This window comes from Alnus glutinosa, chromosome 14 (assembly GCF_958979055.1).
Source record: "Alnus glutinosa chromosome 14, dhAlnGlut1.1, whole genome shotgun sequence".
NCBI lineage: Eukaryota > Viridiplantae > Streptophyta > Magnoliopsida > Fagales > Betulaceae > Alnus > Alnus glutinosa.
This window is the reverse complement of record NC_084899.1, coordinates 2491512-2504542: the sequence shown is the minus strand read 5'-3', so window position 1 is coordinate 2504542 and position 13031 is coordinate 2491512. Positions and strand designations below refer to the sequence as shown.

The following is a 13031-nucleotide window of genomic DNA, read 5'->3' as shown; positions in this document are numbered from 1 at the left end:
AATTAAATAAATAAAAATAAAATAACGCAGCTTGATCTACGGTGGGCTAGCCAATAGCCGTGGAGCAAATTATTATTATTATTATTATTTTTTAAAAAATAAGAATATTTTGGGGTCTTCCGTTAAAATTTAACAAAAGATTTTAAGTTCTTAACGGATGTGTTTTTTTTTAAAAAAAAAAAAAAAAAATTTGCTTGCAACATGTGTGAATTATATCCATTTGAAACACATTAATTTAATAAATTTGCATAGTTTTCAAATTTCTGCTTTGATGTTAATGGATCATATCTGGTTTGCTAGAAATAAACTTATTTATGATGTTATTTCTCCTGTACCCCTCAACACTCTTAAATGCACCAGGACCACAACTCAACATCACTTGCTGGCTTGGTAGAATGGCATCATGGTTGATTGAGAGCATATCCCTTAGGCTCTTTTTAAGTCAATTTTAATATGACCATTCGTCCTACTTTAACAGTTGTTGCAGCAGTACTCTAAGATCACTCTGAGAAATTCTTGGTAGTCAATACTCTGAAATTACCTCCTATGGATACCTTGATGGGTAAAGCTTATGCTACACTTTTGGCCTCCAGATTAATTGTCTCTTTGGGCTGCTCATCACTGATCATTGAAGGAGATTCTTTCTTTACTATTCTGGCTCTGAAAGATCATTTGCTTTTCTCATATTCGATCTTTGTACTAGTTATTTTTTATTCTCTGGTTCAATTGCATTCCATAAATGTTTAGAGTGTTCTTAAAATTTTTAGATGTGCTAATATTAATGCACACCTTGTTGCTGGATGGGGCACTTCCCACCTTGTGTTCGGCAGCATTCATACTTTTTCACATTTCACTTCCTCTATCATATTAAGGAGCGGTAAGGATTCTTCTTTGTAATTTTTTATTTTTTTATTTTTTTTGTTTGAAAAAAAGAAGAAAAAACTAATAATAATAATATATATTTTTTCTTTAACTTAATCTATAAGAAAACTATTTACGTAATCAAATTGACTGATAAAAAAGGATTAGAAAGGAGACCAGGAATCGGGCTACCTTTAGGCAAGTAATTGACCACCAGCCAGTCCAATCACAATTCTGGCAGTTGAGGCTTATGGTAGGATGGGAAACAGCTACACCTAAAATATTCATGCAACCAATTGCATCCAAACAGGTTGTTGTCAAAGGTGGCAAATCAAAGTAACATCACCAACAACTATATTGTCATCCGATCTAAAAATAATTAAATAATAATATTGTTATCCTTGTGAATAAGAACGACGATGATCTATAATTATTTGTTTAAATTTAAGAAAATTTAGACAGTAATTATGAAAGATTATTTATGAGATTCATTTGACCGGATAAATGGTTGGGTAGACAAATTTTTATTTGGTCAAGTAAATCTTATAAGTGGTTTCTCACAATTATCTATTCGATTTTTTTTTAAATTTAAACAAATAATTTTTTATGATTCTAATCTCGTGAATAGGGGTTGTTAGAAAATAATTTTCATGTCAAAATTAATTAAAAAAATAAAAGGAGTGACCAATCATATGATAAATGTTTAACAATATTATTTAATAATTCTTTTAATAAACAATACAAAGATACCTAATCTTCCAACTGTTGGCACTTTCCCAGACCACCTATTTTTCGATTCCCAGAAAATAAATGTATACTCTTCATACCAAACAAATGATAATGCTAAAATAAAAAGTGCAAATATAAAAAAGACATAAGCAAAGAGACAAAAGAGATTAGAATTTGAGCTAGTTGAGTTTTAGGAGCTTATGGATTATTTGGATGTGTAATTTTTTTGTATTATATTTTATTATATTTAAAATTGTGAATACTAAAAATTTTTATTTTTAAAAATTATGTTTGAATAATTTAGAGAATAGACAAAATTAAAAAAAGTTGGATAAAATTTGCATAGAATTTGGATTTAAAAAATCTACCCAAACACGATTTTAAAAAATAGGGATAATTACACTTAACCCCCCTGATTTATCCACGGTGTGGTGATTTACCTCCCAATGTACCAAAATTGGTACATGACCCCTCGAACTTGCCAACGTGTGGCAAAATCAACATTTTGTTCAATCAACCATTCGTTTGGACGGAAAGTCGGTTATGTGCAAGTCACGTGACTTGGGGAGGGTCTCTGTCTTAAACGGTCACGTGACTTGCACGTGACCGATTTTCCGTCTAAACGAACGGTCGATTGGACGGAATGTTGATTTTGCCACACGTTGGCAAGTTCGGGGGGGTCATGTACCAATTTTGGTACATTTGGGGGTAAATCGCCACACCGTGGATAAATCATGGGGGTTAAGTGTAATTATCCCAAAAAAATAATAAAAAGCAAAATACTACACAAACATGCCCTTAATACTTTGTAACACTCCACTTTCAAATTGGAGTATCTCACACAAACTTAAGTAATGCTAATAGGTGGTATTAGAATACTGCACAACGTGATATTGACGAAAATACGTTATTTGTGATAAAATAAAAGCACTATACACATCTACATTATCACTTTAAGAGGACTAATTAATTTGGAGATTCTTATAATTACTTATAAAGCACAGTTTTACATCGTAAAAAACTAACATGAGACTTAATATCCATTAATGTTTTAATAATTCACTCGCTCTATGTGAACTACTCATATTTCTAATATGAGACTGAATGATAAAATCCGATAGAACTGTATTGTGTTTATATTTAAGTGAATTATAATTGTGTTACAATGGTAGGTGAGACACGTTCTAAACAATTGATTCAGGTGAACATGAAAAAAAACATCATCTGAATTTTAACCACTAATTTGTTGTGAGCTCGTGTTATTTTTAAAGTAAAGTACAATGAATACAAAGAATAGGATTACCCTTAAAAATTTGTTAGAATTTGACACAATGTTACTCTATAATGAATCCAAATGATTTGATTTCAACCTACTTAAATTGATTGAGACATGCATAAATCGTACAACCCATCCATTATTTTTTTTGTTTGTCATTGTTTGAATCAGGTGGATATGAAATGTCAATCAAAACATAATGATTGTTATAAAAAATTCCTAAACACCAATTCACATCAATATCATCCCCTCCCTCCTCAAAACTTTATTGTCACAAAATTATCTAAATACTTTCTAATTGATATTTGATTTCTTTTAGTGACTATGATACCGTTAATTTTATTTGATTGATTAATTTTTGCATGAATCTAGAAACGAGTCTTACTAGGAATAATATAATTTTTACTGCAAGTTTTCACAAACTGACGTGACATTTCATAATTTATAAAATAGTTAAGCAAAAAATTTGACTTGTGAACCATATACCTTTAATCATTTTACTAGTTGTAGACTATCGCATCAGATTGTGAAAGAATTAGAGTAATGTTAGACTTAAAATTCTTTTACAATTTGTTGACACACGTTAATATGTGACTTGAGCCATGTCTTTTAACAAGCAATTTTAATGAGTAATGTTACACATCATCCCATTGTCCTTTCAAAATTGATGTGGCTCTTAAAATCACCATTGGATCAAAATCCAAGAGTGATATATCAAAAATTCAATGATGATTTTAAGAGCTACATCAATTTTGAGATGACAAAAGGAGGACAAGGGGATGATGTATAGCATTACTCAATTTTAATTACTCAACTCCTATATAACTGGGCTAATATGGCAATGCCCATAGAGTAATGCTACACATCATCTCCTTGTCCTCCTTTTGTCCCCCCAAAATTGATGTGGCTCTTAAAATCACCATTGAATTTTTGATATATCACTCTTGAGTTTTGATCCAATGGTGATTTTAAAAGTCACATCAATTTTGGGGGGACAAAAGGAGAACAAGGAGATGATGTGTGGCATTACTCATGCCGATAATCTATTATTATTATTATTATCATTTTCCTTTTTATTAAAGGCTGATTCAAGGGCTTATAAACTGCTGCCACATCAGTCTAACTGTATAGGAGTAGGATGCGAATTTAGTTTGTAACATTACTTTATTTTAACACAATCAAATCATTGTTGACACGTGATAGTAAATTATAAAAGAATTGTAGAATGGCTGAGTTTAATATTTTTCAAAAAATTATCGTAAAAAGTGAACATTTCAAACATTTTTCTTTAGAAATTATTCAAAACAAGAGTAATGTTTTAAACCCCACCGCTATCTTATTGTATTGACTTGTCATTGCCAATATATCTTTAAATTAGTCATTTTTAAAATGAAAAAAAAATAATAGTAAATTGACAACGTAACGTTAACATAATAAAATAATAATAAGATAATAGTATCGTATATTGCATTACTAAAAAAAAAGAAAAAAAAAAAAAGAAGAAGAAATTGTTAAACTATTTTTAAATAAACCCTTCTCGAAGGATACACGTCAGCACTCATCCTTCCTCATCCCTCCATTCAAGCTTTGACTATAGTTTCCAAATACATCCAATTCCCTCTGTTTCTCTCACCCATCGGATCCCACTATCACTCCCCATATTTAGACACCCATCCCCTAACTTTCTTATATTTCCCGATTAGGACCCAAAAAATTCTCGCCCCAATATCGTAGCTAATTCTTATTCGGCCCCGCCGAATTATTCTATAGCATCCTTTATTCCTTAGGGTGTGATTTAAGTCGTAAGCGTTGTTCGATTTGGGCGCAATCAGTGGAATTAGGGTTTTGGTTGTTGTTCGGAATTGGTGCGATGAAGATCGTGGAATTGGACGAGGTGGAGTGTGGAGGGGACGACAGCGTTTCGGGGAGGCAGGTTGTGAGGGTCGACGCCAAGAGAGCGCTGGTCGGAGCCGGGGCTCGGATCCTTTTCTACCCGACACTTTTGTATAATGTGCTTCGCAACAAGATCGAGTCCGAGTTCAGATGGTGGGACGAAGTTGATCAGGTTTTTCAAACTCTTTATTTTTTATTTTTATTGTAATTAAAATATATATTTTTTTTAAATTTCTGTTAGGTTGTGTTTGTTGTGTGTTTGGTTGCTGAGAAAACTTAGGAAAATCAAAGAAATTAGGGTCTTGAGTGTTAGTTTCTCCTCTCTCTCTCTCTTGATTTTTTTTGGTTGTTGAATGAAGTCGATCGAGTTTTGCTTTTGATTAGTTTTATTCATTAATGAGATCGCTTAGCTAAAGAAGAATAAATTAGGGTTTTGATTCTTTTGAATGGTAGTTTTTTCCAGTGGGATTAATTGACCTTTAATGGAAACCAAAGTAACATGGGATTTAATTTTCACTGTTCAGAATTTGGATTTCAAGTACTTTAGACTGCTTTCTCAGCGACCAAACAGGGGTTACGCTCTGTTTTTGTTGATTAGGAAAAAGTGATTTTATTTTTTGATAGTGAGGAAAAGGTTTTGTAATGAAGTATTTAAATGTTTGGAGCTTGAGAAAACAAAACCTACATACAAGCGAGTCCAAGACAAAATTGAAAATTACATGGTTTAAACATATGCCAAATTCTCAAATTTGCATATGAAACTGAGATCGAGCACGATGTTTTTGGTAATAAGTTCTGTTGTTTTAGTTGGTCTTCTAAAAAACCAAAAGGTTGGTTCTGCTCAAGTTGGTTCTTGACAGATGGTGGTAAGATGAAAGAAACTAAAGTTTCAGATTTTAGATGGTTTTTTTTTTTACACCTCAGAAATCATTTGCTATTATCTTGTTTTATCTTTGAAAGTGGTGACTTTTTAGGTCTTAAGTTTTCTCAGCAGCCAAAGTGTGTGTTCTTTGGCCTTAGCTGATAGCAAATTTTGCACAATTTCGGGCATCAGTGTTGTTGTAGATGTACTTTGTGGTTCTCTCTATTGAGTTGAAAATGTGTTTTCCAATTGGTTGTGTTTAAATCACTAAAGTCATTGTTGTTTTTCAGTTTCTGCTGCTGGGTGCGGTTCCATTCCCCAAAGATGTTCCACGGTTGAAGCAGCTTGGTGTTGGAGGTGTTATCACTCTGAATGAACCTTATGAAACTTTGGTTCCAACGACCTTGTATCATGTGTGTGATCCCTCTACACTATTTGCTTGATTTGGTTGTTGTTTGATCCAATTTTAGATAAATCGATGCATTTATTTTTTGGCTTTTGCAAGTGGAGCTTATTAAGTAAATCACTAATGGCAACATAAGTAGATTCTTTTGATAAAAATGAATTTAAGAAATTTACATTCTAAACAAAAGTTTGTAGTTAATCTTGCTTGGGGTCTATTCGGTTTGTGACTTAAAGATGTCACGGTTGCTTATAAAAAAAATTGTTTTGCCCTTATGGTTTCATAAATTTTTCTATAACTTAGTTGATTTATGGTTGATGAAAATGGTGGTGGTTATGTCAAAGCAGAAAGTTGATAAGTATTTTAAATTAGAATTTCTATTCCACTGCTAGAGATTCATCTGTTCTTTTTAATTGATTAATGGTTTTCAGGCCCATGAGATTGAGCACTTAGTAATTCCCACAAGAGATTACCTCTTTGCTCCTTCATTCGTGGATATCAACCGAGCTGTGGACTTCATTCACAGTGAGTGAATTTAGCTCTTTGCTATTGTGTGATTCCTTTGCCCTGTAGTAGGATTGTACAAACAGGTGGTTATTAACCGTTAATAACCGCTAACCGCATGGGTGGGCGGCTGTCTTTTTCCAACTAACCGCCTAGGGCGGTGCGGTTAGCAGTGGTAGGTTAGGTGGAGGCGGTTATTCGGTTAATAACCGCCTCTGCCTACCCTTAAATGTTGTTTTGCCATACATATATATATAGTATAGCAAAACGATGTCGTTTTGGCATAGGATTTCATACCAAAACACTAAAACAGCCTCAAGATAGTCCAAAAACTGTCTAAAATGGTTAGAGGCAATAACTGCTAATCACCACCACCTGTACAGCCCTATTCTGTGGTGTGTTGATGAAATGTAATTTTATTTTGCTTTTGCTTTGACATGCAGAGAATGCATGTTGTGGTAGAACTACTTATGTTCACTGTAAAGCTGGACGAGGAAGGAGTACAACCATTGTTCTCTGCTATTTGGTAGCATTCTATTCCCCTGCATAGGATGGATGTTGATCTGGTTTTGAAAATGTGCCTGTCGGATAGCTGAATATCTATTATTAGGTGTATATTTTGGACCATATGAACATGATAGAGTTGATTGATTTATGTTTTGCAGGTGAGGTACAAGCACATGACACCTGTTGATGCCCTGGAATTTGTGCGGTCCAGAAGACCTCGGGTTCTGCTAGCCCCCTCTCAGTGGAAGGTAAGCAATCAGGTGGTCCGAAAATTTTCTTGTGATGAAAGAGAATATATCTTTAGTTCCGCAAATTTCAGTACCCACTCCCCCTGCCTTTCTTCCTTTTATCTTAAGGAAGGAATTAAGTTGGTGCCAGTCACCATAATACTGCAAGCAGTAGCAGGGGGACAGCGAATTGCCCCCCTGCCTTTTTGAACTCTCACTTATTACTGATGCATAATCTATAGTTTTTCCCCATTATTTGCACATGACCCCCTTTAGATTTTTGTATCCCTTCTTTGTGATATTTAATCTATTGTTGAGTATTTACACATGGTCTCTCCTGGGTTTTCATACATTACCTCTATTTTTTGGTTGACTCTGCATAACTTAGATATAAACCGTTCCAACATTTCAACCTATCTTTTAAGTTAATAATGTTCTTTAATTCTTCTTAAATTATCTTTAAAATTAATAGCTTATGTAATTAAGGTGACTTAACAATTTCTAAACTTGAGGTGTTGGTCAATCACTAATCAATCTCTGACATTTACACATGGGTTCATTATCTTGGCTCCCTTGAAAAGGCTTTCTGGCTCTGCCACTGATCTGCAAGTGTTGTCATCTCCTTTATGTCACCTTCCTGCATTGTGGGTTTAACCTTTGTTGTTCATCTTAGCGCGCCCCATTTTTGCCGGTAGATAATATGGCAACCCATTTTTGTAATAGTTAAATATACTAGTAAAATTATAATAGTTATATCTTATTGTTTGGATGCTGGTAGAACCATTTTTGCTAGGATTTTTTTTTTTCCATTAACAAATATTACTGCTTGGCTTACCATTTTTGCTTGTTGCTGAAATGACAATGATTATAATAAGCAGGCAGTTCAAGAGTACAGCAAGCACCAACTATCTACAATGTTATGTTCTCCTTCGGGGGATGTAGTTCTGATAACGAAAGCTGATCTTGAAGGGTATCATAGCAATTACGATGGTATTGCTGGTAAACAGCTGGACATTGTTCCCAAAGTGGTGAAGGCTCGGCCCATGATAGCAAGAATATCTTGTCTTTTTGCATCCTTGAAAGTTTCTGGTGGTTTTGTACCGGAACCTAGGCGGCTGCCAGTGCCAGAAGCACGAGCTTGTTAAGCCTTGCTGCACATCAGAAATTTGTAAGGAGATGGTTACTTGATCCGAAGAGCATTATGGAAATAAGTTTGGAATGTTATTGATTTTCCATCTTTGCGGTAGCTTTGTGTTTGAGAGAGAGAGAGAGAGAGAGAGAGAGAGAGTAAAATGGCAGATATCTTTAAGTTTGTGTAGGACGCTGGATTGATGGGTGAGGCTTGCTCTGCGGTAGCTTTGTGTTTAAGAGAGAGAGAGAGAGAGAGAGAGAGAGAGAGGAGTTGGGGGGTGGGGGGGTTCTTCAAGATTATGTATGACACCGTATTGATGGGTGAGGCATGGCTCGCAGTTCGACTTGTAGATAAAGTGTTGGAGCAGTCAATTCTCATTTCCGTAATCAATTTGCTTATACATCTCCATGGTTTGTACCAATGTAACATCAAAAAAGATTATGTTGACATCTGAAATCAGTAGTAGTTCGCTTTCAGCTCATGTTGACATCTGAAAGGCCGCAAGATTAAGCGGGTTGACTCTTCCTTTATTTGCTAATATCACAGGCTGCACGATACAAGGCGTGTAGTGGACTGGATACTTGAGAAAGTAGATTACAATCTATCGTTTTCACACCAAGTGAGGTTGGTAAAAGAACAGTTCCTCGCAAAATATGCTCCTTTTTTTGTTGATGCGTAAATCTACTGTCTGATAATGCGTTTTAGAGGTTGTTTTTTGTTTTTATTTTATTTTATTTCAGATAGTGTTTTGATATGATATAAAAGTGAAAGTAGTTTTAAATGTTTTGTTAGTGGTTTGTGTTCTGAGTTGCTTTTTAATGGTTTTGTTTTAAAAATAGAAAACAATAGGGTGCTTGGAAAAACAAAAACTCTAAAATTGGTAATTAAATTTGTTATTTCCCATTATTCATTTCAGCATATTGTCAGGGTCTTTGCAGTAGATAATATGGCAACCCTTTTCGACACTCATAGACTACCTGGACCATCCTCCTTACGAGTTTCGATGGCAAGAAAATGCTGCCTGCCCAATACCGGATCATCATCGGCACAATTAGCTGTAGGCTAGCACATTTAGCCCTGCCAATTGCTGGTGCCATTGGTAGCCTACCTTTCCTATTTTTCTAAGAGGACTCTCTCTCTTAAGTTTCAATTTAAATTTAGAGAATCATCCTTATTTAAATATACTTCACAAGAGTTTTCTTTACGTTTTTCTAGATCACTCAAATATTCTTTCTTTATTGCCCGGTAGAACATGGGCTTGGTTCTCTTTCATTTATGACCTTTTCTTGGCACCCAAACAGAAGAATTAAATTTTGTTTTGAGAATTTAAACACGTTTCCCAGGTACCAAACACAGGAGACAAATATTTTCGCAACGCAGACATAATTTCAGAGAGAGATAGTGAAATTAGCGGCGGGATAGGAGGGAGATTTGTCCAGTGAGATTTGCAAATAGAGGCGTCGTATCTTATGGCCAACAGTCTGTCAGTGGCAACTTTCCTGTAAAACTCGTCTTTACGCTTGTAGATCTTGTTCTTCTCTACGATCGTCGTGCAAGGGATATATTAGTTAATGGGTTGCCTTAATAGCTTAATGGGCCTTGGGCCTTATTAGTTAGTGGCCTATTAGTTTAGTGGCCTTTAGGTGGGTCTATATAAACAAGATTAGTTAAATGTTTTAGGCATGAAAATTGGTATCCAGTCTTTAGGTTGAAAATGGAGGGGGAGTACCTCAAATTACTCACGGAGGTTTTAGGCATCCTCGAATTTGCCTAATTTCAGTATAATATCATTTTCCAATTTTGTTGTTCTTCCATTTCTTCCTCAGTTCATCGTCAATTCTATTTTCATTTCATTTCCGTTTACAAATTCCATGCTTAAACCCTAGAAATGAGAAATCAGTAACAGAAAAATTGAAGGTTAAAGTTTTCTAATAACACCTTTGTGGTGAATGGTATTTTCACCCCTTAAGTAGGAATGGCGAGCAGGTACTATTGATTCAAGTTTTCTTACTATGGGTGGGTAAATTTTTCAAAAATCCAAAAAGTATGAAGTTTTATGTGTACTTTATTGGGGGGGGGACCACTAATTTGTAGAAAAATAATCGAAATTATAATTAATTATCCATTTTCTAATCAAACTTCAATATATATATATATATATATATATATATATATTTTGGATGAATTAAAACTTTCATAAACCAAACTCGATCCAAAAACAATCTCTCCCCTCTCCAGTAAAACTGGATACACTCCCTAAACAAAGTGAGAAAACAACTCAAACAATACATCAGCTAGATACTAAACAAACAAACAAATCTTACAGATTCCAAATACAAGCTAGTCTAACATTTAGAGGAGTCCTTTTGAACTTCTCCTTGAAGATAAGCCGTACCCTGATTTCCCATTTAATTTGAGCTACTATAGCCTCTTCTGATCTAGGTGTATTCCCATGACACAAATCATTCATTTGTCTTCAAAGGTGCAAACTTCAATATATAATAGCATGTGATTAAGTTTTGTCAATATATATAACCGCAAAAGCTTTATTATCAATTTCAATTATATATATATATATATATAATATCGATATGTCACATTCTGCTCCAACCTTATCTTCATTTTAAGCCTCGTCTTCCATACATTTATCATATTGTGCAAATGAAATGATAGTCTTTCTGGTCAAAGGAGCCAATCGCCCATTCCTACTGATATTCTCTTACGACTTTGGTTTACTCAAAATCAAAAGAATAAACTCTCTAAGAAGCGGGCCTTTTCGGCCCATTTGGTTAGTCCAAATAGGCTCATTTCTGATAAGTCTTACGGATCAACCAAATCCAGATGAGATCGACGGCCCACGGGCACACAATTAGCAATAGAGAGATCAGATGTAATGTTTACAAGATCTGGGTGATTGCCACCTAGTGATCTCCTAATGCCACTTTATTTTTTGGGGTTAAGGAACGTTTTCATAATGGATTAAAGGCCATATAATCAAAAATCAAATCAGTTATCCCATAACCCTCTCCTTAACCAACAAAGCACAGGAAAACATTTCTTTGGAATGAGCTTAATTGCTCAGGATATATGTACGCGCGCATTATTCAAGCCAAGCACTCCCTTTTCTTTTTTTCCTTTTTTTTTTGTAAATTCCTTTAGCTTATTACTTTCTTCAACAAATACCGACTTAATTAGCATCGGAGTGATTTTCCACTGGATCCCATCAAGACACTTTGTGCTTGACCTTATTTCTCTATGAAAATTCTCTCGAGAGGATTTGGTGTGTGACTAACCGATTCTTCATACTTCATTATTAGCATATATATGATGTCATATAAACCTATGTTTCTGCAGTATGTTAATTGACCAATTCCACCGTCCGTTGGTTAATTTATGTCATTAGAGACAAGTTGCTGAATCCTGATTTTTCTTTACACTTGTGGAGAATATGCTCACCAAACCTTTCCTAACTTCAACAACTTATTGGAGGATGTGCTAGCTCCTCGATCATATGCTATCTACCATCTGATTTGTACATGCATTGACTAATTGCAATGGGCCATGCATGCCGTGATATATACAAAGAACAGTGACAGATAGAGGAGGGGCAGTAGTATAATAACCAAAGAATTCGTCGACAGTTTAGGAAGAAATATTTTGATGAAGATTGAAGGCCCCATGCATATAATATGGAAGAATTAAGCAAGCTAGTGAAGGTGGGCTTTTCATTTGTATTTGAAAAGCGGGTGAGACACTGTGGGAAGAATCCAAAAAAGGTGGTTTATGGGCATGTTGTGATATTCCTCATTGCACTACAACAATTCTTCCTGCAACTTCTTTATGGGACCAAATCTGGACACCAGGAGAAAGCCCCTCGATCCCTTATATTTGCTGCTACTCTAATTAATGCTCTTCTCTTCCCCCCTTTAAAAGCATCCGAAATCTTCCATAAAGTGAAAGGAAATGAATATCACCTTTTTAGGTTGAGCTACACATGTCATTCCCTTATTATTTATTTTTCTATTGCATTTGGAAAGAGACACTTCCCCCTTCCCACTCCTATTATATCCCCCGCACAATCCCTTGTAGGATCTTCCTCTTTTTGTTTATTTTTAGCAAAATATATATATGCCACCCAACAGTACCCTAGCTTTTCATTCTCTCTGCTGATGTTAATTTTTCAGCTACAAAAACATCATAAATCAGCAAGTATTTATATGTATTAAGAGGTCAAATTCATGGTCAGTAACTATATATAAATATATGTTATTGATGGCAGGACAAATTAATTACCATCTCGACAGGAGACGTACGGCTGTCATTTCAAACCGTAAAGATTATTCTTGTCCTCTCAATCTTTATTCCCTTCAGAAACTACGATGAAGCTGCCTCGCCTCCATATTGATTTTAGCTTTTCTCATGCACGTCCCATGAAAGAAAAGATAACATGCACGTTACTCTCTCTCTCTCTCTCTCTCGCAGGATAAGCACATCTCTAATATATCTATCATATACTGCAGAAAAAGCTCGAATCTAGAATAGAATAAAGCAATAAAGAAGTCATCCAAATAACAAAAAAACAAAGAGATCATCAGTGACTTAAAATGTGAAATCTGTTGCTATATACTATGTAAAGA

General features: G+C 34.8%; 1 protein-coding gene across 1 annotated transcript; it reads left to right on the top strand.

The window, feature by feature from the left end:
* Positions 1–4486: 4486 nt before the first annotated feature.
* On the top strand, positions 4487–9046 carry LOC133857374 (phosphatidylglycerophosphate phosphatase PTPMT2-like). The gene is made up of 6 exons (XM_062292626.1): positions 4487–4931; positions 5912–6034; positions 6456–6549; positions 6972–7054; positions 7194–7283; positions 8141–9046. Exons 1-6 carry the CDS (start codon positions 4737–4739, stop codon positions 8405–8407), a joined length of 852 nt encoding a protein of 283 aa, XP_062148610.1. The 5' UTR covers positions 4487–4736; the 3' UTR covers positions 8408–9046.
* The last annotated feature ends 3985 nt before the right edge of the window (positions 9047–13031 follow it).